Here is a 17,772-nt window from a genome sequence, read left to right as displayed (position 1 = left end):
AACTGCAGTTTTGTTTCTAGGCCACTCTAGTAGGGGCCTTCCCCTGTTAAAGATAAATTACTTATAGAACATGTCATGCCCCTGATCCAGAGTGGAGCCTTAATACTCTTTGCCTGCAGTTAGAAATAATAAGATTTCTCTGAAGTCTCTGGGTCTAAATCCCCACCAGGGTGATTAAACCTCTACATCCTTCTAAAATAGAGGCACCCGAGAGCTGATGGGCAGAGGATGTGAGGGACTTTTACACCAAACTTCAATAAACATAGGCTCTGAGGGTTGGTTTTTCCTGAGAAATTTAAAATGGAATCTGGCTCTTTGCTCACTGAGGGGAAGGCTCACTCCCTCCTCCAAGGATCTGATGGAAGATTGCTTAGTGCCACTGCCCAAATACATGCTGTGCATAGAGGCAGGCACTTGGCAGCTGTTAGCAGGAAGCATGCAGAAGGGCACTTTCAACACCACAATCCAGAAACTACAGCTAAGCAGCCCAATGTCTGACGGCTCTACTTAGATGCATCCATCCTTCCATTTTAGGGAACTGATAGCAGCAGGTTTTCAATTATACTCCAGCACAGAGAAGAAAAAACACACAGATAAAAAGAATCCACAGAGTATCTAAAAATACTACTCCTGCCAACAGCTTCAAGCACAAGTTCTACCTGGGGACAATGCCATATGACTCTCAAAGGATTAAATACTGTCACTGAAGTAGCCACACTCATAAGGCAAATTACAAGGAAAAATGCTATTCAGATGCATTTACAGGACGTGGTGAGAAATCCTTCAGAAATAAAGCACAAGGCCATTCATCTTTGAGGGTTTAGAGGAGGGGGACAGGATGGGGTGGGATTGGACACGACTGGACTACTGTCCCTCTGGTGTGCAATCTAGTGTCAACGCTCGTCCCAACTATTTTCTCACCAGTGCTGCAAACCCAGAGTGGAGTGAACAGACTGTGGTTCCAGCTCCTTCACCCTCCCCGGCCACACTCCGATTAGTGGCCTGTGGACAAACCAAACAGCCAACAGGCAGGCAGTGTGGAGAACAGCAGGAGTGCTGGCGGCATTGTGACTCACAGGGGACTCTCAGACATACTTACAGCTCTAGATAGAAAACCCTGTTAGCGGCAATTTATACGTGCTCTTTACCACAGCAGGACCGTGGAGCCTCTGGTGGAAGCAGCATACCCCTGGGCAGAGCCACACATTCAATATTAGATTTTATGGCTTCACACACAAAGACAGAATACCTGGTCTATTCTGCATGGATCTCAATGGAAGAAGGTACGCCAGAGGGGACAAATGGTTAAGGTTTTTCTTGCAAACAGAACTTGTTGAGGGAGAGTTGTTTTTGAAACTAGGAAGGAAACGTATGAAAACAGTGAAATGAAAGAAGCATGCATAACTTACCCTGTTTTCACAGCAAGAGGTAATGGGTGGGAGAGGTTGCTGGGAATGAGGTGGGCCACACTCTAGTTTTATCACAGAGTATGTCTCAGCCACTGGACAAATGCATCCTCAGGGAAGCCCCACAATCACACTGCACCTTGACCTCCCTGATTCCCCGGTTTAGGAACTCTTCCTGACCATGAAAGCTAGCTCAAAAGTCCTAACCCCACACAGCTCCGCAATAACTCCAGATGAGTTACAGTGTGTGCAATCAATCACTCTGGAAGTCAGGCATGAGGCAAAAGGGGTAGTACTGTGTAGAACTAGTGGCTGGTATTCCAGCCTCTGTCCCCAAGTCTCCAAGAGAAGCTCTACTAGGACACTGATCTTCTTTGGCTTTGATCATTCCCTGTGTTCCTACTGTCCCCTATGCACCTCTGTCTCTTCTATAAGTCACAGTACAGCATCAGGTGAATATCATCCATCACAAATTGCACTGAAATGGAAATCGTATATGGCACATATGGTGCACGGCACATAGACCCCTTGGGTGCCCAGTGCATACTCTGAAAGAAATGTGGGCACACATGTGCCTTGCAGATGATGCAGGGAAAGGGTAGTCTAGGCTATGAATCCCATCAACTCTATCACATTCCCTCTCCTAAAAGGTCTCAGACACAAAAGGTCCTTAACTTATTTTCTAGAAGCCTGGTCCTCTTTTAGACTAGGTAATGTGAGGAGAAAGTGAGCAAGCAGTTCTTTTCAGGTTCCAGCAAGCAGTGGTCTGGGGGCTCCCAAAACTTCTACCGCCTCCAGCTCTCCCTCTCACATTAGCAGTGCTTGGGGACCCCATCTGTGTATTCTGGTAGAGGCACACGTGGAATGAGGGGAGGCACACTGTAGACAGGGAAGGCACGTGGGGCCGGGTCAGGAGAACAAAGGAGACATTCTGGTGCTGGCATTACCAGACAACCTCAAGGTCAAGCAATTCTGCCTCTTAAGAGCCTAGTTCCTTCATCCTGAGAATTGGTTTAAAAACACACCTCCCTGTCTGCCTGCTAAGTTGTTCTAAGATCCCAACGACACAGTCAATACAAATGTGCTTCAACTGGCTTGCCCCAGTGATCAGACTGGTAAATACCCTAACTGTCTTCACAGAGCTTTTCTCCAATGACTGATGGAGGCAGATGCAGAGATCCACAGCCAATCACCAGACTGAGCCCCAGGAGTCCAGTCAAAGAGAGAGAGGAGGGATTCTATGAGCAAGTGCATCAGGATCATGATATGGAAACATGCAGGAACGACCAAACCAAACTAGAGGGAACTCATGAAAGTTGGATCAAAGGCTATGGAGCCTAGGTGGGACTGGACTAGGCACTCTGCATGGTGACAGAGTTGTGTAGCTTGATCTGCTTGGGGGTCCCCCTGGCGGTAGGATTAGAATCCATCCCTGGTGCATGAGTGGGCTTTTGGAGCCCACTACCTATGATGGGACACCTCGTGCAGCCTTGAGGCAGGGGGAAGGGTTTGGACTTGCCTCTACTGGATGTGCCTCCCCATGGGAGGCCTTCCCTTCTTGTGGGTGGGAATAGGGGGTGGGTTTGGAGGGGGAGGCTGGGGAGGTGGGGGGAGGAAGAGGGGGATCTTTGATTGGTGTGTAAAACGAATGAAAAATTTTTCTTAATAAAAAGAAGGGGGAAAAATAAAAAGAGAACACAGACTTTAATAGCCAAAAACAAAACAAAACAAAACAAATGTGCTTCAAAAATGTATTAAAAGGAGCTCAGTGGCAGAGCTTTTAGCATCTTCAAGGCCTTAGTTTTGCTCTTCAACACTGGGAAACTTTTATTGAAAACACTTGGTAATTTAGAGGCTAATTACAGTTTTTCAAATTGTGTCCAGATTTCTCTGTATTAAAATCCAGTGTTTAGCTGTGTGTGGAAGCAAAAGCCTTTAATCCTAGCACTCAGGAGGCAGAGGCAGGCAGATCTCTATGAGCTCAATGTCAGTCTGGTCTACAAATCAAGAGTCAAGGCAGGGCCACACAGTGAGTCCCTGTTTAAATAATGGTGGAGAGCAATTGAAGAAGATGTTCGGTGTTAACCTCCTGCCTCCACACCTCTGTGCACAAATGTATATCTGCACTTACATACATACACACGTATACATCCATAGGAACAGATTACATTAGAAGTATAGCTGTATAGGTTTTAAGGATACAGATCTAAGACTCAGCCTGGCACCTTCACTCATGGAACAATTGGGAGAGGCCAAGGAGTCCTGGGGGTGGGGGCACAACCCATAGCAATAACAGGTACTAGCCACTGCTTTCCCTAGATAACCTCAAGGTCTACTTTCCAAAGTAACTGCCATTTCTTGACAGAGCCTGATGAGTTAGCCCCACTGTCCCTCAGGTTACCAGAGAGAGTCTACACACAGATTGCCAGCTTTCATGTCTCATGTATAACACCAGAGGGTCATATGGTTCACTCAGCTCTGCAAATAACTCTTACTCACTCCCTGCTCCAACTCTGGAGCTCTTTGAGGACCCCAATCTGTCTGAGTACTTCCTTCATTCTGAAGGGCTTTCTAGAAAAGATTGGTGGAGAGCAGGTTGAAGGGCATAATCAGAGACAAATTCAGCTGCTTCCTCAGGGTCAGCTGAGGAGAATGGACAATGGAAGGAAACTGAGGGTCTGGGAGTAGCTTAGTAAGAGTGCTTGTCTACCACGCACAGGACCCTAGGTCCCGTCCCCATCAGCAATCACAACAAAACCACAGACAAAAACAGAAATGGAGGACCTGAAGGAAGTTTGGCACACACTTAAGGGAGGGGTTGAGTAAGCCATGTGAGATAAGAGAAGAGGGAACCCAGGAGACTGGGGTCATCTGTGCCTCTGTAGCAACAGAAGTTCCGGTGCACACTACCATAGTATCTACAGTGCACACTCTCATGTGGTCTGCACGTGCCAGGCAATGTCTGAAGTCCTTTACAGTTACTATACTCTACAGACTCACTGATGCAATCATCACAACTACGAGGAAAGCATAATTATTGCCTATATTTTACAAATGAAGAAACCGATACAAATTGGTAAACGTGCTATGTCATGCTCATCTATTGAGTAAGCAAGCCGCAGTGCTAGAATGTAAGCCTACACTCTGGCTCAAGAACGTAAGCTTCTAACCTGTGATGACGCTGTTCTCAAACACTAACTCTGGAAGGCAGAGGTGGGAGCTGGTGACAACCAGGCACCAGGGCTACTGTTTATAAATCTTAGTACAGTGCTTCTTTACTGATGTACTGTGCTGGATAATTTTATGTCAACTTGACACAACCTAGAGTCATCTGAAAGGAGGCGACCTCAATTGAGAAAATGCCTCCATAAGATCTGGCTGTAGGGCATTTTCTTAATTAGTATTTAATGAGGGGAGAGCCCAGCCCATTGTAGGTGGGGCTATCCCTGGGCTGGTGGTCCTGAGTTCTATAAAAAAGCAGGCTGAGCAAGCCATGGGGAGCAACCCAGTAAGCAGCACCTGTCCATGGCCTCTGCATCAGATCCTGTCTCCAGATTCCTGCCCTGTTTGAGTTCCTGCCCTGACTTCCTTCAGTGATGGACTGTTACCTGAAGTGTAAGCTGAAATAAACACTTTCCTCCACAACTTGCTTTTGCTCATGGTGTTTCATCACAGCAACAGAAACTCTAACTAAGACAAGTGCTATGAGATTCTCATCTTTCAGCAGGCCTCCAGTCCCCCAGCTCACTGTTTACACACGTGTTTCTTGCATGTGCTCCGATGTCAAAAAGGTTGGGAAGCTCTCTTCTAGTTTACCTAAACACAAAGGCCTAATAGTCACATCCTCACTACTATATTAACTTTAACCTTCCAGAAGTCTCTTCTTGCCCTGAGATGCCATAGTATTCTGTGTTTTGTCATCTTATAGAAAACAAACTACAAACCAATGTCTAAGCACATTATTTATGGCAGTCCAGAATGAAGTATAAGGTGACAATCTTCTCCTGTCTGACCTGGGAGTTTGTAAATGTGGTTTCTGATGACATCACTAGGTAGAAAGGGAAAAGGAAAAGGCATATTTGAGCAGAAGCTGGTCAAATATAACAAGACAGTAAATGTCAGGAGCCATGTATGAAATTAGCTCCATCTGTGAGATTCCACAGAGCTGGAGGTTTTTTTAATTTCAGGACCTCTGTGTTGGTTTGAAAGAAAATGGCCTCCAAAGGAAGTGGCACTATTAGGAGGTGTGGCCTTGTTGGAGTAGTTATGGCCTTGTTGAAGGAAATGTGTCACTGTGGGAGTGGGCTTTGAGGTCTCCTATGCTCATGCTACATCCAGCGTCACAGTTCACTTCCCGTGGCCTGCAGATCAAGATGTAGAACTCTCAGCTCCTTCTCCAGCACCATGTCTGCCTGCATGCCACTATGTCCTGCCATGATGATAATGGACTGAATCTCTGAAACTGTAAGCCACCCCAATTAAATGCTTTTCTCTATAAGAGTTGCCATGGTCACGGTGTCTCTTCACAGCAATAGAAACTCTAACTAAGACAACTTCCATGTGTAGAAAGGCTGGGCCATGTGGTTCAACACAGCTGCAGTGAAAACGGCATCAGGGAGATGCTTTGTAGGCTATGATACTCAGATGCTAAGGGGCAAACACTCAGACTCGTCTTCTCCCTTTGCTCTGATCCTGGGGTCACAAGGAGCTCTCATAGCCACATTGCAATTCCTGGTGGAAGGAATGACATCAGAAGGATATGGAAGCAGAAACAGGAAGTGTGTGTTTACAGAACATGAAACAAAGTGGTAGCAAAGGGCAGGGCTTGGGTAGGAAGCATACTATAAAGGCTGAGAAAAGCAAGCTAAGCTAGCCATCTAAGCTCATGTAACACAGTCCACAAGGCCCTCCAGCACTGGTCCCTGTATTCTTCCCACCCTTAATAACCATCCATCATTCTTCCACAGAAAACGACAACAGCTGCTTCTTGCTCAGCTTACAATTCAAACAGTGCTTACAAGTGCCATTCCTTGGTATATCATTGTTGTGCTTTGCTACGCAAAAGAAGGGCCCTGTAAGTGCATCCTCTATACATCATACAGAACACTAGAAGACAGTCCTCAGGTGAGACTCAGAAAAATTAACATCTTCTGCTGCTTCATCAAGGACATTCTTAAGCTAAAATGGCTAAGTAGCTGGCATGGAGGAACATGGCTGTGAGCATGGCTCCATGCCACTGCCCTGACTTGTACTAAGGCATCAGCAGCTTCCTCACTGTCACTGGGCAACAACATGAAACAACAAATAATACCTGGTTACTACTTTGAAGACTTTTTTGTTTGTTTGTTTGTTTTGCGAGACAGGGTTTCTCTGTGTAGTTTTGTGCCTTTCCTGGAACTCACTCTGTAGCCCAGGCTGGCCTCGAACTCACAGAGATCCGCCTGCCTCTGCCTCCCGAGTGCTGGAATTAAAGACATGCGCCACCACTGCCCGGCTTACTTTGAAGAGTTTTGATCTTGCAGATCCCCTGCAAGGGTTTCTGTGTGGCACACTTGTGAACCCCTGTTCTAGGCAATGGGGGGGTGGGAGGGTACTATGGCCTTCAAGCTGGCTGTGACATACAGCACAAACAGCAGATGCTGAGAGACAAGGTGGACTGAGGCTGCAGCAGCAGGCTGGAGAGGTGAGGAAGGCCTGCACCAGAGGCAGGGGCAGCAGGGATCGGAGGGAAGGGCATGTTATAGAGCCAGGGAGGAAGCCACAGAGGCAGAAATGATCCCGTCAAGGAATCAGAGGGAAGGGCATGTTATAGAACCAGGGAGGAAGCCACAGAGGCAGAAATGGTCCCGTCAAACGACGGGAGACAGTGGAGGAGTCACTGTCCTTGACAGTTATGACCATCCTTAAAAGAGAGGCCAATGGTTGATTCTTCTCTAACCCCCTGGCTTAGCACGGGATCAGCCACAGAGTAGGGCCTCAGTGTAGGTGTATTAATACGTCCTTTTCAACCAGCAGTGTCATCAAGAAGGGGAGAACTTGATGGGCGGAGGGGCAGCTCTGGGAGTGGGGAGCAGGGTAAGATGGCAGTGTCACCAGGAAGCTTCAGGTGAAGACAGGTGACACACAGCTGTTGAGTATTACGAAAAAGCACAGGACAGGCTAAAACAACCTTACTCAACCCTCATGTGTCCCAAATCAGTCACCGAGGCTTGACTGATACCATGACGAGGCCTCCAGCTAGAGCAAAACACAGAACACACCACAGCCTCAGTATCTGTGCCATGTGTGAGATATAAAAAACAAACCAACAGAATTTCCAACATTTCCTTGGGGAGAACAAGACTCCATGGGCACACACATTTCACTTTTTACCCTTCTGCTGTGCTTGGTTCATTGAGCTATGACGTGGTAGCTTTACTTTTATAGTCAAAAGGAAATAAACATGTTTTACTTACTGTTCCAGTTTCCTTCGGTCCCTCTGCCGTTTTGTTCCAGAAGAAATGTGATCCTGTTTACTATGGGACCTGAGATGGCTAAAGCCACCCCTTTACGTGGGTGGATAAGCCAAGCCACCCAAGCAAATACTGAAAACCATCAACTGCTCAGATGACCCTGAACTCATCCTTTTCTCTGGAAATAGGAGGGAAGCTCAATTCAAAGTAATGTGAGAAGGGTAAATGGGGACTGGCATGATGGATCAGTAGATAGAGGGACCTGTCTCCAAGTCTGATGACTTGAGTCTGATCCCTGGGACCCACTTGGCAGAAGAAGAGAACTGACATCTGAAAGTTGTCCCGTGACCTACACACACAACATGACAGCCACAGCGCATCTCCAATGAACACAAAGTAATTAAAGCTGTGGCTGTAAAAAAAAAGGGAGGAGGTCAACAGTTCACCCATCTTACCCACAAAATTCTTCAACTCAGCAGCGAGGCTCCTGAAATCCCAGAGGAACCCCAAGGATGGCGTCTTCCAGACACAGGGAGCTATCCACTGGCCTCTGCCTGGCCAATGTCCTTCAGTTTACCACCTGTCTCTGCTTCATCCCATCCAGCACGGAAATCTTCAAAAAGCAGGAGAGAGGGTGTGAGACTTGATAGCTTCAAGGGGACCAGGGGAGACACTGATCAACCCAAGAGCCCCCCCCCCCGCCCCCCCGCTCTGTGAGTTACACTAGGAAGCAATGTGTACACAGATGTCCCCGGGCTTTAAAACCGATGGGTGACTGAAAATACTTATGCCAAACACTAGAAAATTTATCAAGGGTCTGAATAAAGAAATTTCAGACTTACTCCCATTGTGGATTCCAGACACGAAAAGCTGTAACTTGCCAGGGTGACAGAGTTGGACCCTTCTCTTGGCTCCTAAAGTCTCACACAGAGGGTTCAAGCTGACTCTTTCAGCTGCTTGCTTGTGAGAGAAGATTAAGCCCTGGCTCTGGCTCCTAGTAGCCAGGCCCAAGTCTCAGGCAAGAGGTAACAGTGCCAACAAGATAAAGCAGACCCTGAGAGCAGCAGGTGGCAAGAATGGAGACAGTTTTGTGCCCACAACAATCATCGCTGATTCCCAATGTGATGACTTCATTTTCTGTAGACCAGTGCTATATTTAACCCCTTGGCTTTACTTATCATGTGCCAAAGTTGCTCAACTTCTTCTCAGTGAAACACACTCGCACTTCCCCTTTTCTCTGGGGGAAAAGCACTGAAAATGTGCTTAAGTCTGAATCCTGGGCTTCTGTGCCAAAATTTCAAAGGTTTCTAACTGGAAACTGGATGCATTTCAAAGTTACCTCAAATCACATTTCCCAAGTTGGACTTGTCCCCAGCCCCTACCATGGCTTCCTTCCTCCTGATTTCTCTTCTTCCCTATCAGATTACATCATCCTGCCAGTCAGCTAGCCATAAAGTCATTAAATCATTTCTCTCCCATCTACGTAAGTTCCAAATGCTCACATTCCAGGTTTTCCCTCAGCTTGCCTACAGCTCCTTACAAAGGAATTTCTATTTATCTTTCGAGGCCCATAGCAAATTGCAGAGAGGATCCTATCAACTTTAGAAGCAGTCTGGACTTCCTTTTCTATTCTCTCCAGCATCTCATCTAGCTCACAGCATTCCATTACAACACAAAATACACACCGTGATTCTCCCACCAGGCTACAGGTTCCTCAAAGGCAAGATGTAGATATTTCCAGTTAGCTATTCCTAGCATTTAATACAGCATCTGGCTCAAAAGGGCTCTAGTGAATCTGAATGAATGACTTCATCCACAAAGTATCCTGTTCATTGCTTATTAGAAACTTCAGCACATTGGACAGCCCTATCTATTGTGCTTTTGTTCCCCAGGGAATCTCCCAGGCTCAATGAAACTATTTCTAGAGCCCAAGGGAGTTTGGCTGATATGCTTTCCTGTTCCCACCACTGCCCTCCAGGGTCAACCTTGAACATCTATGAACTTTAGCTTGCTGCCTTTAGTGTTATTAGAGGCTAGCAATTCTTTTTCTTTTCTTTTTTAAAGATTTATTTATTATGTATAATAATAAATGTGTTCTGCCTGCATGCCTGCAGCCAGAAGAGAGAACCAGGTGTCACCAGATCTCATTGTGAGCCACCATGTGGTTGCTGGGAATTGAACTCAGGACCTCTGGAAGAGCAGCCAGTGCTCTTAACTGCTGAGCCATCTCTTCAGCCTGCAATTATTTTTCTGTAAAGGGCCGGATAGTAAATATTTTACACTTTGTTGCTTCATCTTCTCAGTTTAGCCTTTGTTAAGGAGAGTGCAGCCACAGATTGTATGTAAATGAGTGATTATGGCATATGCCAACCAAACTTTAATTATGGAAACCACAGTTAGAATTTCAAATACGTTTCATGTCTCACAAAATGTTCATCCCCTCTTGATTCTCCATCTCCAAACACTTAAAACTGCAAGAAAGCACCCTCAGCTTACAGTCTCTACAATAACGGGTGGCAAACCCTAGTTTGCCAACAGCTAGTCTACTGTTAAAAAAAAAAAAAAGCAATATCCAGAATTCCATTACAGACTTTGTATTACCCAGCCATTTGGAGTCACTCTAGGGCTGAGGAAGTAGAAAGCGTATGGGCTTTCAAACATTAGAGTCTAGATTCAGCTTCTGGCCCTGACTTCTACTAGCAAGGCAGAACTGGACACACTCCTTAACTCTTTTTCACCGTCATCACCTACAAAACAGGGGCAATAACATATGTGTGAGAATTAAAGTAGAGTGTGCATATCAAACTTAAATGCCTGGCATTTAAGAGGCACTACATAACTCCCATTATTACACCTTGTGAGACAGCCTCCTCATGTCAACCATAGCTCTGGAAAACAACCTAGACACTGGATACTACATCTGGACAGCAAGAGAGAAAATGTGTCAGCAAAGGCCAAAAGCAGAGAGAAGTTTTAGATACATACACACGGGAATCTAAGGGCCCAGTTAGCCTGATTGTTCTGCCACCATATTTGGGCCACTTTCCCTTTTCACCAAGAACTTGAGACTCAGAGAATGCAAAGGATCCAACCCTTGACTTCCAAGACAGAGTATATATATGGAGGACACAGAAAAGGTTAAGGTTTATGGCATTTCTACTCCTAATCCCAAAAGCCAGACCTGAGCTTGCCATGTCTTTGCAGGACGTCTAATAGGTGCCGCTGCCTCTGCTGGGGTGCCTTGGGCCTCCCTTGCACTGCCCAGATCAGCTTTCCTACACTATGCTTCCATTCTTTTCCAGAAGACTTGGCCTGCAGTCTGGCCAAAGGGCTGCTTCTACCTGATTGCCCTAAATCATTTCCAGTTTCCCACAACTGCACATCAAAGGGTTGCTTCTACCTGATCGTCCTAAATCATTTCCAATTTCCCACGACTGTGTACAACTCACCAGGATATCTGTGATGTTTTATCACAGTCTTCCCTTAGCCTGAGCCAGAGATAGAGGGGACTAACCTGAGTCAGCTCTGGGTCCCTCTACCTAGCATAGGGCTGTTGCTTAATGACTCAATGAGAGTTCGGAGCATTCTCCCCTTAAACTATTCTAACTGGACTCTTATTAGCAGACTGAGCACAGTCTGGGTCACTGCTAGGAAGAGGGAAAAACTCCGAGAAAGAAAAGAAGCATAACCAATGTGATCCAAGGGATGGAAAATAGGTTTTGCGGATGAGGTGAAAGCAGCCAGGCGGTGTAGCCCGGCGAAGCGAAGATGAGGCCTAACTGGATTCTGGCTTTAAGTACAGAAAAGGTTCTCATGAGAAAATCTTGATCTCATCCACCCTTTATAATCAGAAAGAACTTTTCCATATTCATGGAAAACAGAACAATAAGAACTGGCTTAAGCTAAGGAGGGGTTTAAGCTGGGAGGAGCTAAATTAGACACCACTTTCTGGAGACACCATACTGTTGTTCCTTTTGGCAAGTGAACTGAAGGGGCCTTGCTTGGCGCTTTTGCTGAAGGCTGTGCAAAAGGAAGTGAACACCTGCTCTGGTCCTGTTTACTGTGGAGAGAAGTGTGGAAAACATGAGTCAGGTGAGATTTTCAATCAAGCCACTGGCTTTTCTGTTGACTGTTTCCCACCAAGTACTTTAAGTGGTGTCATGCTTTAGAACCCTGTGACAGAATCACCTAGCATTTCTAAGTTTCTTGGTGGGGCAATGAAAAGAGAAAACAGCAATGTCAGAGTAAGAGAGTAGGGAGAATGGCCCTAATAAATACACTTCCTGTGAAATTAGTACCAGACTGGGTATTAATGCAATTACTAATATTGTTACTGATACAACTATTATTCACTAAGTATCTATTACCTGGTAGTCACTGAGCTGCTTAATGTCATTTTAGTTCTTACAGCAGCCCCACGAGGTAGGGAATATCTGTACCTCATTTTCCAGATGAAGAAATCTGAAACTAGGCAGAGTTAAATAACTTGTCCAAGTCCCACAGTTAGCCAGTGACAGAGGCAGGACTCAAACCCAGACAGTCTGATTTAAAGTTCGTACCTGACTTACTGCTTCCCCACAGGGACGAAAGGCTGGAGTTTAAACCCTTCTTTCTGAGTTCAGGTTCATCCTCTCTGCTTTATATTTAGACAGTCTCAGGCAGGGAGAGAAAAGCAACACATGGCATTAGCAAGACAGAAGACCTGCCAAGTGAGCCCGGACCCTTTATCCTGGGGGAAGAAGGCTGAGAAACACAACGGGGGGGGGGGGGGGGGGATGAGTGATACCTGGACCAAAGGCCAGACTCCTGGCTCCAGCTCTTTCCATTACAGATTCTTGTTGAATTTGATGGTGAAAAAAATGAAGCATTATGAGACTGTCCATTTTACCTCAGGATCTGTACCTGAAATCCAAGGGTGCCACAGCCTCTGTAAACTCATTCTAAGATCATAGGAGCTAAGGACAGAGATGCATTGATTGACAGCACTGTGACAGAAGTCATAGGCCTACATAGCCTGCCCAAGCAGACTCAGACCAGGCATCTCAGGTACTTTACAGCTAAACCCTCCTCACTTAGTCCCTATTCTGGAAGCTTCTTTGTTCCAGTTAGCCTCTGTCCCACAGCCACAATCAACAGAGGCCTCATCATGGCATCTGGAGCCCTACAGCATAAGGGAAAGAAGAGGAGCCTTTGACCTCAACCCTCCTAGGTCGGTCTGAACTATGCTGTCCGATTACTAGCTTTACCCGAGCTTGGTGAAGCTACTTTAATCTTTCTGAGGTCTGGTTCCCTAGTCTTTAAATTGGGGATAATGTCCCTCTCTTACAGAGGTTGTAAGGATTAAGTAAATTATAGCGTGTAAACTATGTGGCTCCTTGCAGGCCACAAAGCAGACACTTGACGAATGTTAGCCTTTCCTCCTCACATCAGCAAACCCCCTTCTCCTCCTCAGTGTGCCTGTGCCCTCGTGTGTGTGTGCCCCCTTCCAGGCATTTCTGCCTCCCAACAGGGCTCCAGCTGCCCTTTCTCCCAGGAATGAACTTCCTCCATGTTCCAGCTTAACTTCTCTCCCTTCAGGAATCTGGTCATGTAGGGATTGATTTTTCCTCCTTCCAAACTCCCACTTGGCTTACATCCCTTACTTCATTTGCCCAAGTCAGTCTGATTTCAGTTATTTATGCACTGATCCATCTTCTTAACTACACATGAGGGAGAAGGCTTTGAAGAGACAATTACTTACAGGAGAGAAAAAAAAAATGTTGCTACCCTTGGTGCGTGTATTTCTCAATACTAGAGGCTCTTCACAGCATAAGTCTTGTATGTGTTGCTGAATTGAATCCTTCCATGTCACAATGGGAATCTTTATTGAAAGATCCAGGATTGAGTTTTCCCTAAAACTATGCATTTTACTGCCTGACAATAAACAGACAATTTTTGTGCTCCTGGGGATCAAAGTTGGAGCCTGGTGAACGCTAGGCCACGGATATACCATTGAGCTACAGTACCAGCCCAACAGGCAATTTTGTAAGTATATTCATAGTCTCAAACTAAGATCCATTAGTGCTCATGTGGACTTGCTTCATTCCTTTGTCCAGCCTTCTGGCACATTATGGACTCCTCTTGGGACATCTCTTCAGTGTTCAGGGAGACATTACTGGGAGGATGGCTTTCACTCCCAGAGGAAGAGGGCTTCAGGATCAGCTCTCCAGAGAACTGCTTACTCCACTGGGTAGGTGACTGCCACTACAACCATACTAAAACCCAGAACTATAGGATTAGAGAACAATGGGAATGATTCCTATCTGGTTTCTGAGTCTATAAAATAGTTTAATATACTTAAAAACTATAGTTCAGTCTATAGTAAGTACTTGGTAAGTGTTAGCTTTATCAATCATGTAGAGCTACTTGGGAGGCCTTATAGGCAGGGTAATCACTTGAGCTTAATAATCAGAGGCCAGTCTGGGCATCACAGAGAGATTCCAATCTCAAAGAATGAAAATTAATTAATTAAAGGTTTTTTCTTTTATTTAGTAGAGAGCCAGAAAGATGGCTCAGTAGTTAAGGGCAAGTGCTGCTCTTGCAAAGGACCTGAGTTCAGTTCCAACATCCATGCCGAATTGCTCAAAATAACCTGTAACACCAGCTCCAGAGAATCTAACACCCTCTTCCGGTCTCTCTGGGCACCTGCACTTATGTGCACACGTACATAATACAAATAAGGTCAGAGGTGGTGATGGTAATTTTAATCTCAGCATGTGGGAAGCAGAAGTGCGTGGATCTCTCTGAGTGTAATGCCAGCTTGTATACATACTGAGTTCCAGGCCAGTCAGAGATACATACTGACATAGTGTCTCAAATTAATTAATTAGTTCACTAGAGTAGAATTGGAAAAAACAATTGTCTGGACATTTCACTTCAAGAACTCTCTATCCTTGACTGAGTCCTTGTGTAATCTTGGTCCAGTTTTTCCCTATCTATAAGATGAAGGTAGTGGAACCAGATGGTTCCTTTGTTCCTTCGGCCTTCAAAAATGTGTGTGCGTGCCCACACACACACACACACACACACACACACACACACAAACATACACAATCAATAAAGGACTTTTTGTTCCATATGCTGGGGCTGTTGGCAAGGAAAAATGTGAATTTGTAGCTGCTGGTCCCACATGGAAGGGACTACTGTTTACCAAGGCCAAGGGCAGAACAATTGATTAGTCATCCACCTGTGAGCTTTCCCTACATGAGCTATATCACAGACTATACAGGTCCCTGGACACGGCACAACTTCTTTCGTAACTAAACTCAACAATAGCAAGACCAGGGCCTGAAATCAATAATAGCAATGAAGAATCTTGATTCATGAATAGTTCCTGCACCTTTGTGCCTCTGATGCCTGTAAGTAGGGCATCATCCATCTAAACCAGGGCCCTCCTTAGTCATGAAGGAAAATGCAAAGTCTCCTTCTAAACCTGACAGCTTGTAAAACAAGGACCGAAGCGAGTAAATAAAAAAAGTTACTGACTCATTTAACCACAAGCATTACAGAGACCTACTATGTGCCAGTCCTGTGCCCTGAAGAGGAGGTATGACACAGACATGGCTCCTTGCTACCAACTGTTGTCAGGGTACATATGAGTAATGTACCCCAAGAGTTCTTTGCTAAGAACTCTATTGGAAGTTCGATCTCTGCTACAGGAGGCTGGAATGGGAGTGTCTAATCCAGCAGATGGGAGGATGAGAAGCTTCACCCAGGAGGTCATAAGATGTGGTGTGATCACCCACGAAGCTACAAAAAAGGAGGTCATAAGAGCACCCATGAAGCTACAACAGGTGCCATATTACTGAATTACTATAGACCACATAATAGGAGACCATGCTCTTCCTAACGAGGCATGTGCTGCAATTTGCCAGCTTGTTCTCAGACCTTCTCTCCCCACAGTTTGGCTGCCTGTTGCCAGGCCCTCTGAGCCAAATCTGCTAAAGCACTACAGCAATGACAACTCCTACACAAGCCAAAGCCCAGCTACTAACCCTCGATTATAAAAAGAGAAACTTTGAGGTGTGAGCAGGTTTGGGGAAGGGGCTCCAAGGTTCCCAACTAGCTCACATCGATACAGAATCCTGACCCTGTGTCTATTCTTCATATCACTCCAAGCCCAGGGCCCTTTAGAAGGCCTCAAGCTAAGGACAGTGGGTTGAAGCTCTTTGGCTTAGCTGGCCCAGGGAGACACTATATGTCAACTACTCAGCTGGTGCTTGGCACATGGCCTGCGGTCAACAAGTTTTAGCTCCCTCCTCATACTGCAAGGTCAATTCCAGTGTGTAAATCCCACAGAGGCTCCAAGGCTCCGGTTACATCAGCTTTTCCCCCAGGGCCTCCCTGAAATGTGCCAGACCAAAATACTCTTTCCTAGAAATCACAACAGTTACGTATCAATACCCATTGCATGTAGGCAATTTACAAGTAATCATACTTAACCCTCAAAATGACATTATTATATCCATTTTAATAGAGAAAAGGCTCTGAGGGAGAAAATGAGTTGTCCTAGGATAGACAGATAGGAGATGGGAAAGCATGGCTGACCCAAAAGTCAAGCACTCCCACGCTCATTCCTCGCTTCTGATCGTCCACAGTCCTACAGCTATAGAAGAGAGCCTGCATCCTACCCACAGTTCTACATCTCTCTGCTGGACAAATGTGGCAGGAGCTTTTAAATATTGTATTGCAAAATAACTGTAAATAGTTAATTTACCACAACTAAGTACACACACTTGATAACGTACTCATGCCAGCGGACTGTATGAGCCTTGAGCCCTCCTACAGCCTTGAGCAGATAGATCCTTGTTTGGTCTGAGGCTCAAATCCCATACAGGCTGAGCTCCGACGGCAGGTACCCACCGGGTCCCGACCTGTCACAGTCCAAGCCCATCCCCAGACACAGGCTGAGAGCCTCGAATGGGGTTTTACACGCTGCAGTCTCGGCAGGGAAGCAGCTCAGAGGGCAGTCCTAAAAGGATGTCCCCTTCGGCTGTCCCTCCGCAGAGGAATCGGGTCGTGACCTCGAACTGCTCAGAAGGCCCTGACTGCCCCTCCCGGGTGCACCGCCGCACTCCAGACCCCGGTCCCGTTCCGCCCGGAGGGACTCCTCGCTGCCTCACTTTTACCTTAGCTGACCACCGCGGGAGCGGCCGCGCGCACCCCCACCTGCAGGTCTCTGCCGAGAACGCGGAAGAGGCGGAGCTAGACTCGAGGGGGGCGGGTCCGGGCCGAAAGGGGAGGGAGGGGGCGGAGTCACGCCTGCGCCCTGAGGGCCACACGTGGCTAGAGTCGCGAGCCGAATGCACTGCGCAGGCGCGGCGTGTCGGAGCCGTGGTAGGTCGCCGGCGTGTGTTACTGTTTTCAAAGCTGAGAGAGGAAGATCCGCAGGTGCAAATAGTTACTTCTGCGAGCCAGGACCGAGGCTTTTCTAAACTGAGGGCAGCTCTGTTAAAATTTCTTCCTTTTAAAGTTTAATTTTGAGACAAGGCCTTGCTATATACCCCAGGCTGGCCTCGAACTCGTTTTTTTTTTCTCTTGACTCCGTCTCCAGAGTTCTGTGATTACAGACCCGCACACCACCAGACACAACTATAAAATTTCTGTAAAGGTCTGTGTCTACGGAATTTCATGAGAGTATGAGTAAAACAGTAATTGAAACTTTTTTTGTTTTGTTATGTTTTTGTTTTCGAGCCGGTCTCACTATGTAGCCTTGGCTGTCCTAAAACTCACTGGTGTAGACCTTACTGTCCTGAAACCACAGAGATCCATCTTCCTCTGCCTCCCAAGTGCTGGGACTAAAGATGTGTACCACTACACCAGCTAAAACAAACTGTCTTATTCTACTCTGTGTGTGTGTGTATACACTAATTAGA

At 46.2% G+C, this 17,772-nt stretch overlaps 1 protein-coding gene across 4 annotated transcripts in view; it reads right to left on the bottom strand.

The window, feature by feature from the left end:
* The window catches only part of Mknk1 (MAPK interacting serine/threonine kinase 1), a 30,688-nt gene extending 22,220 nt beyond the window's left edge, over positions 1–8,468 (bottom strand). Inside the window, exon 1 of one of the 4 annotated variants that reach the window (XM_059254740.1) lies at positions 8,314–8,468. Coding sequence is in view for 3 of the 4 variants with exons in the window: in XM_059254741.1 (XP_059110724.1) it covers positions 1,250–1,265 (16 nt within the window). In the remaining variant the exon portion in view is untranslated. Of the gene's footprint in view, positions 1–1,249; positions 1,474–8,313 lie in introns of those variants that run through there. The other 3 variants (XM_059254741.1, XM_059254742.1, XM_059254739.1) reach the window with 3 other exon arrangements.
* Between the last annotated feature and the right edge of the window lie 9,304 nt (positions 8,469–17,772).

Source organism: Peromyscus eremicus, chromosome 2, assembly GCF_949786415.1.
Source record: "Peromyscus eremicus chromosome 2, PerEre_H2_v1, whole genome shotgun sequence".
NCBI classification, from domain to species: Eukaryota; Metazoa; Chordata; class Mammalia; order Rodentia; family Cricetidae; genus Peromyscus; species Peromyscus eremicus.
Note: the sequence above shows the minus strand (reverse complement) of the source record. Positions and strands in the feature narration are given on the sequence as shown.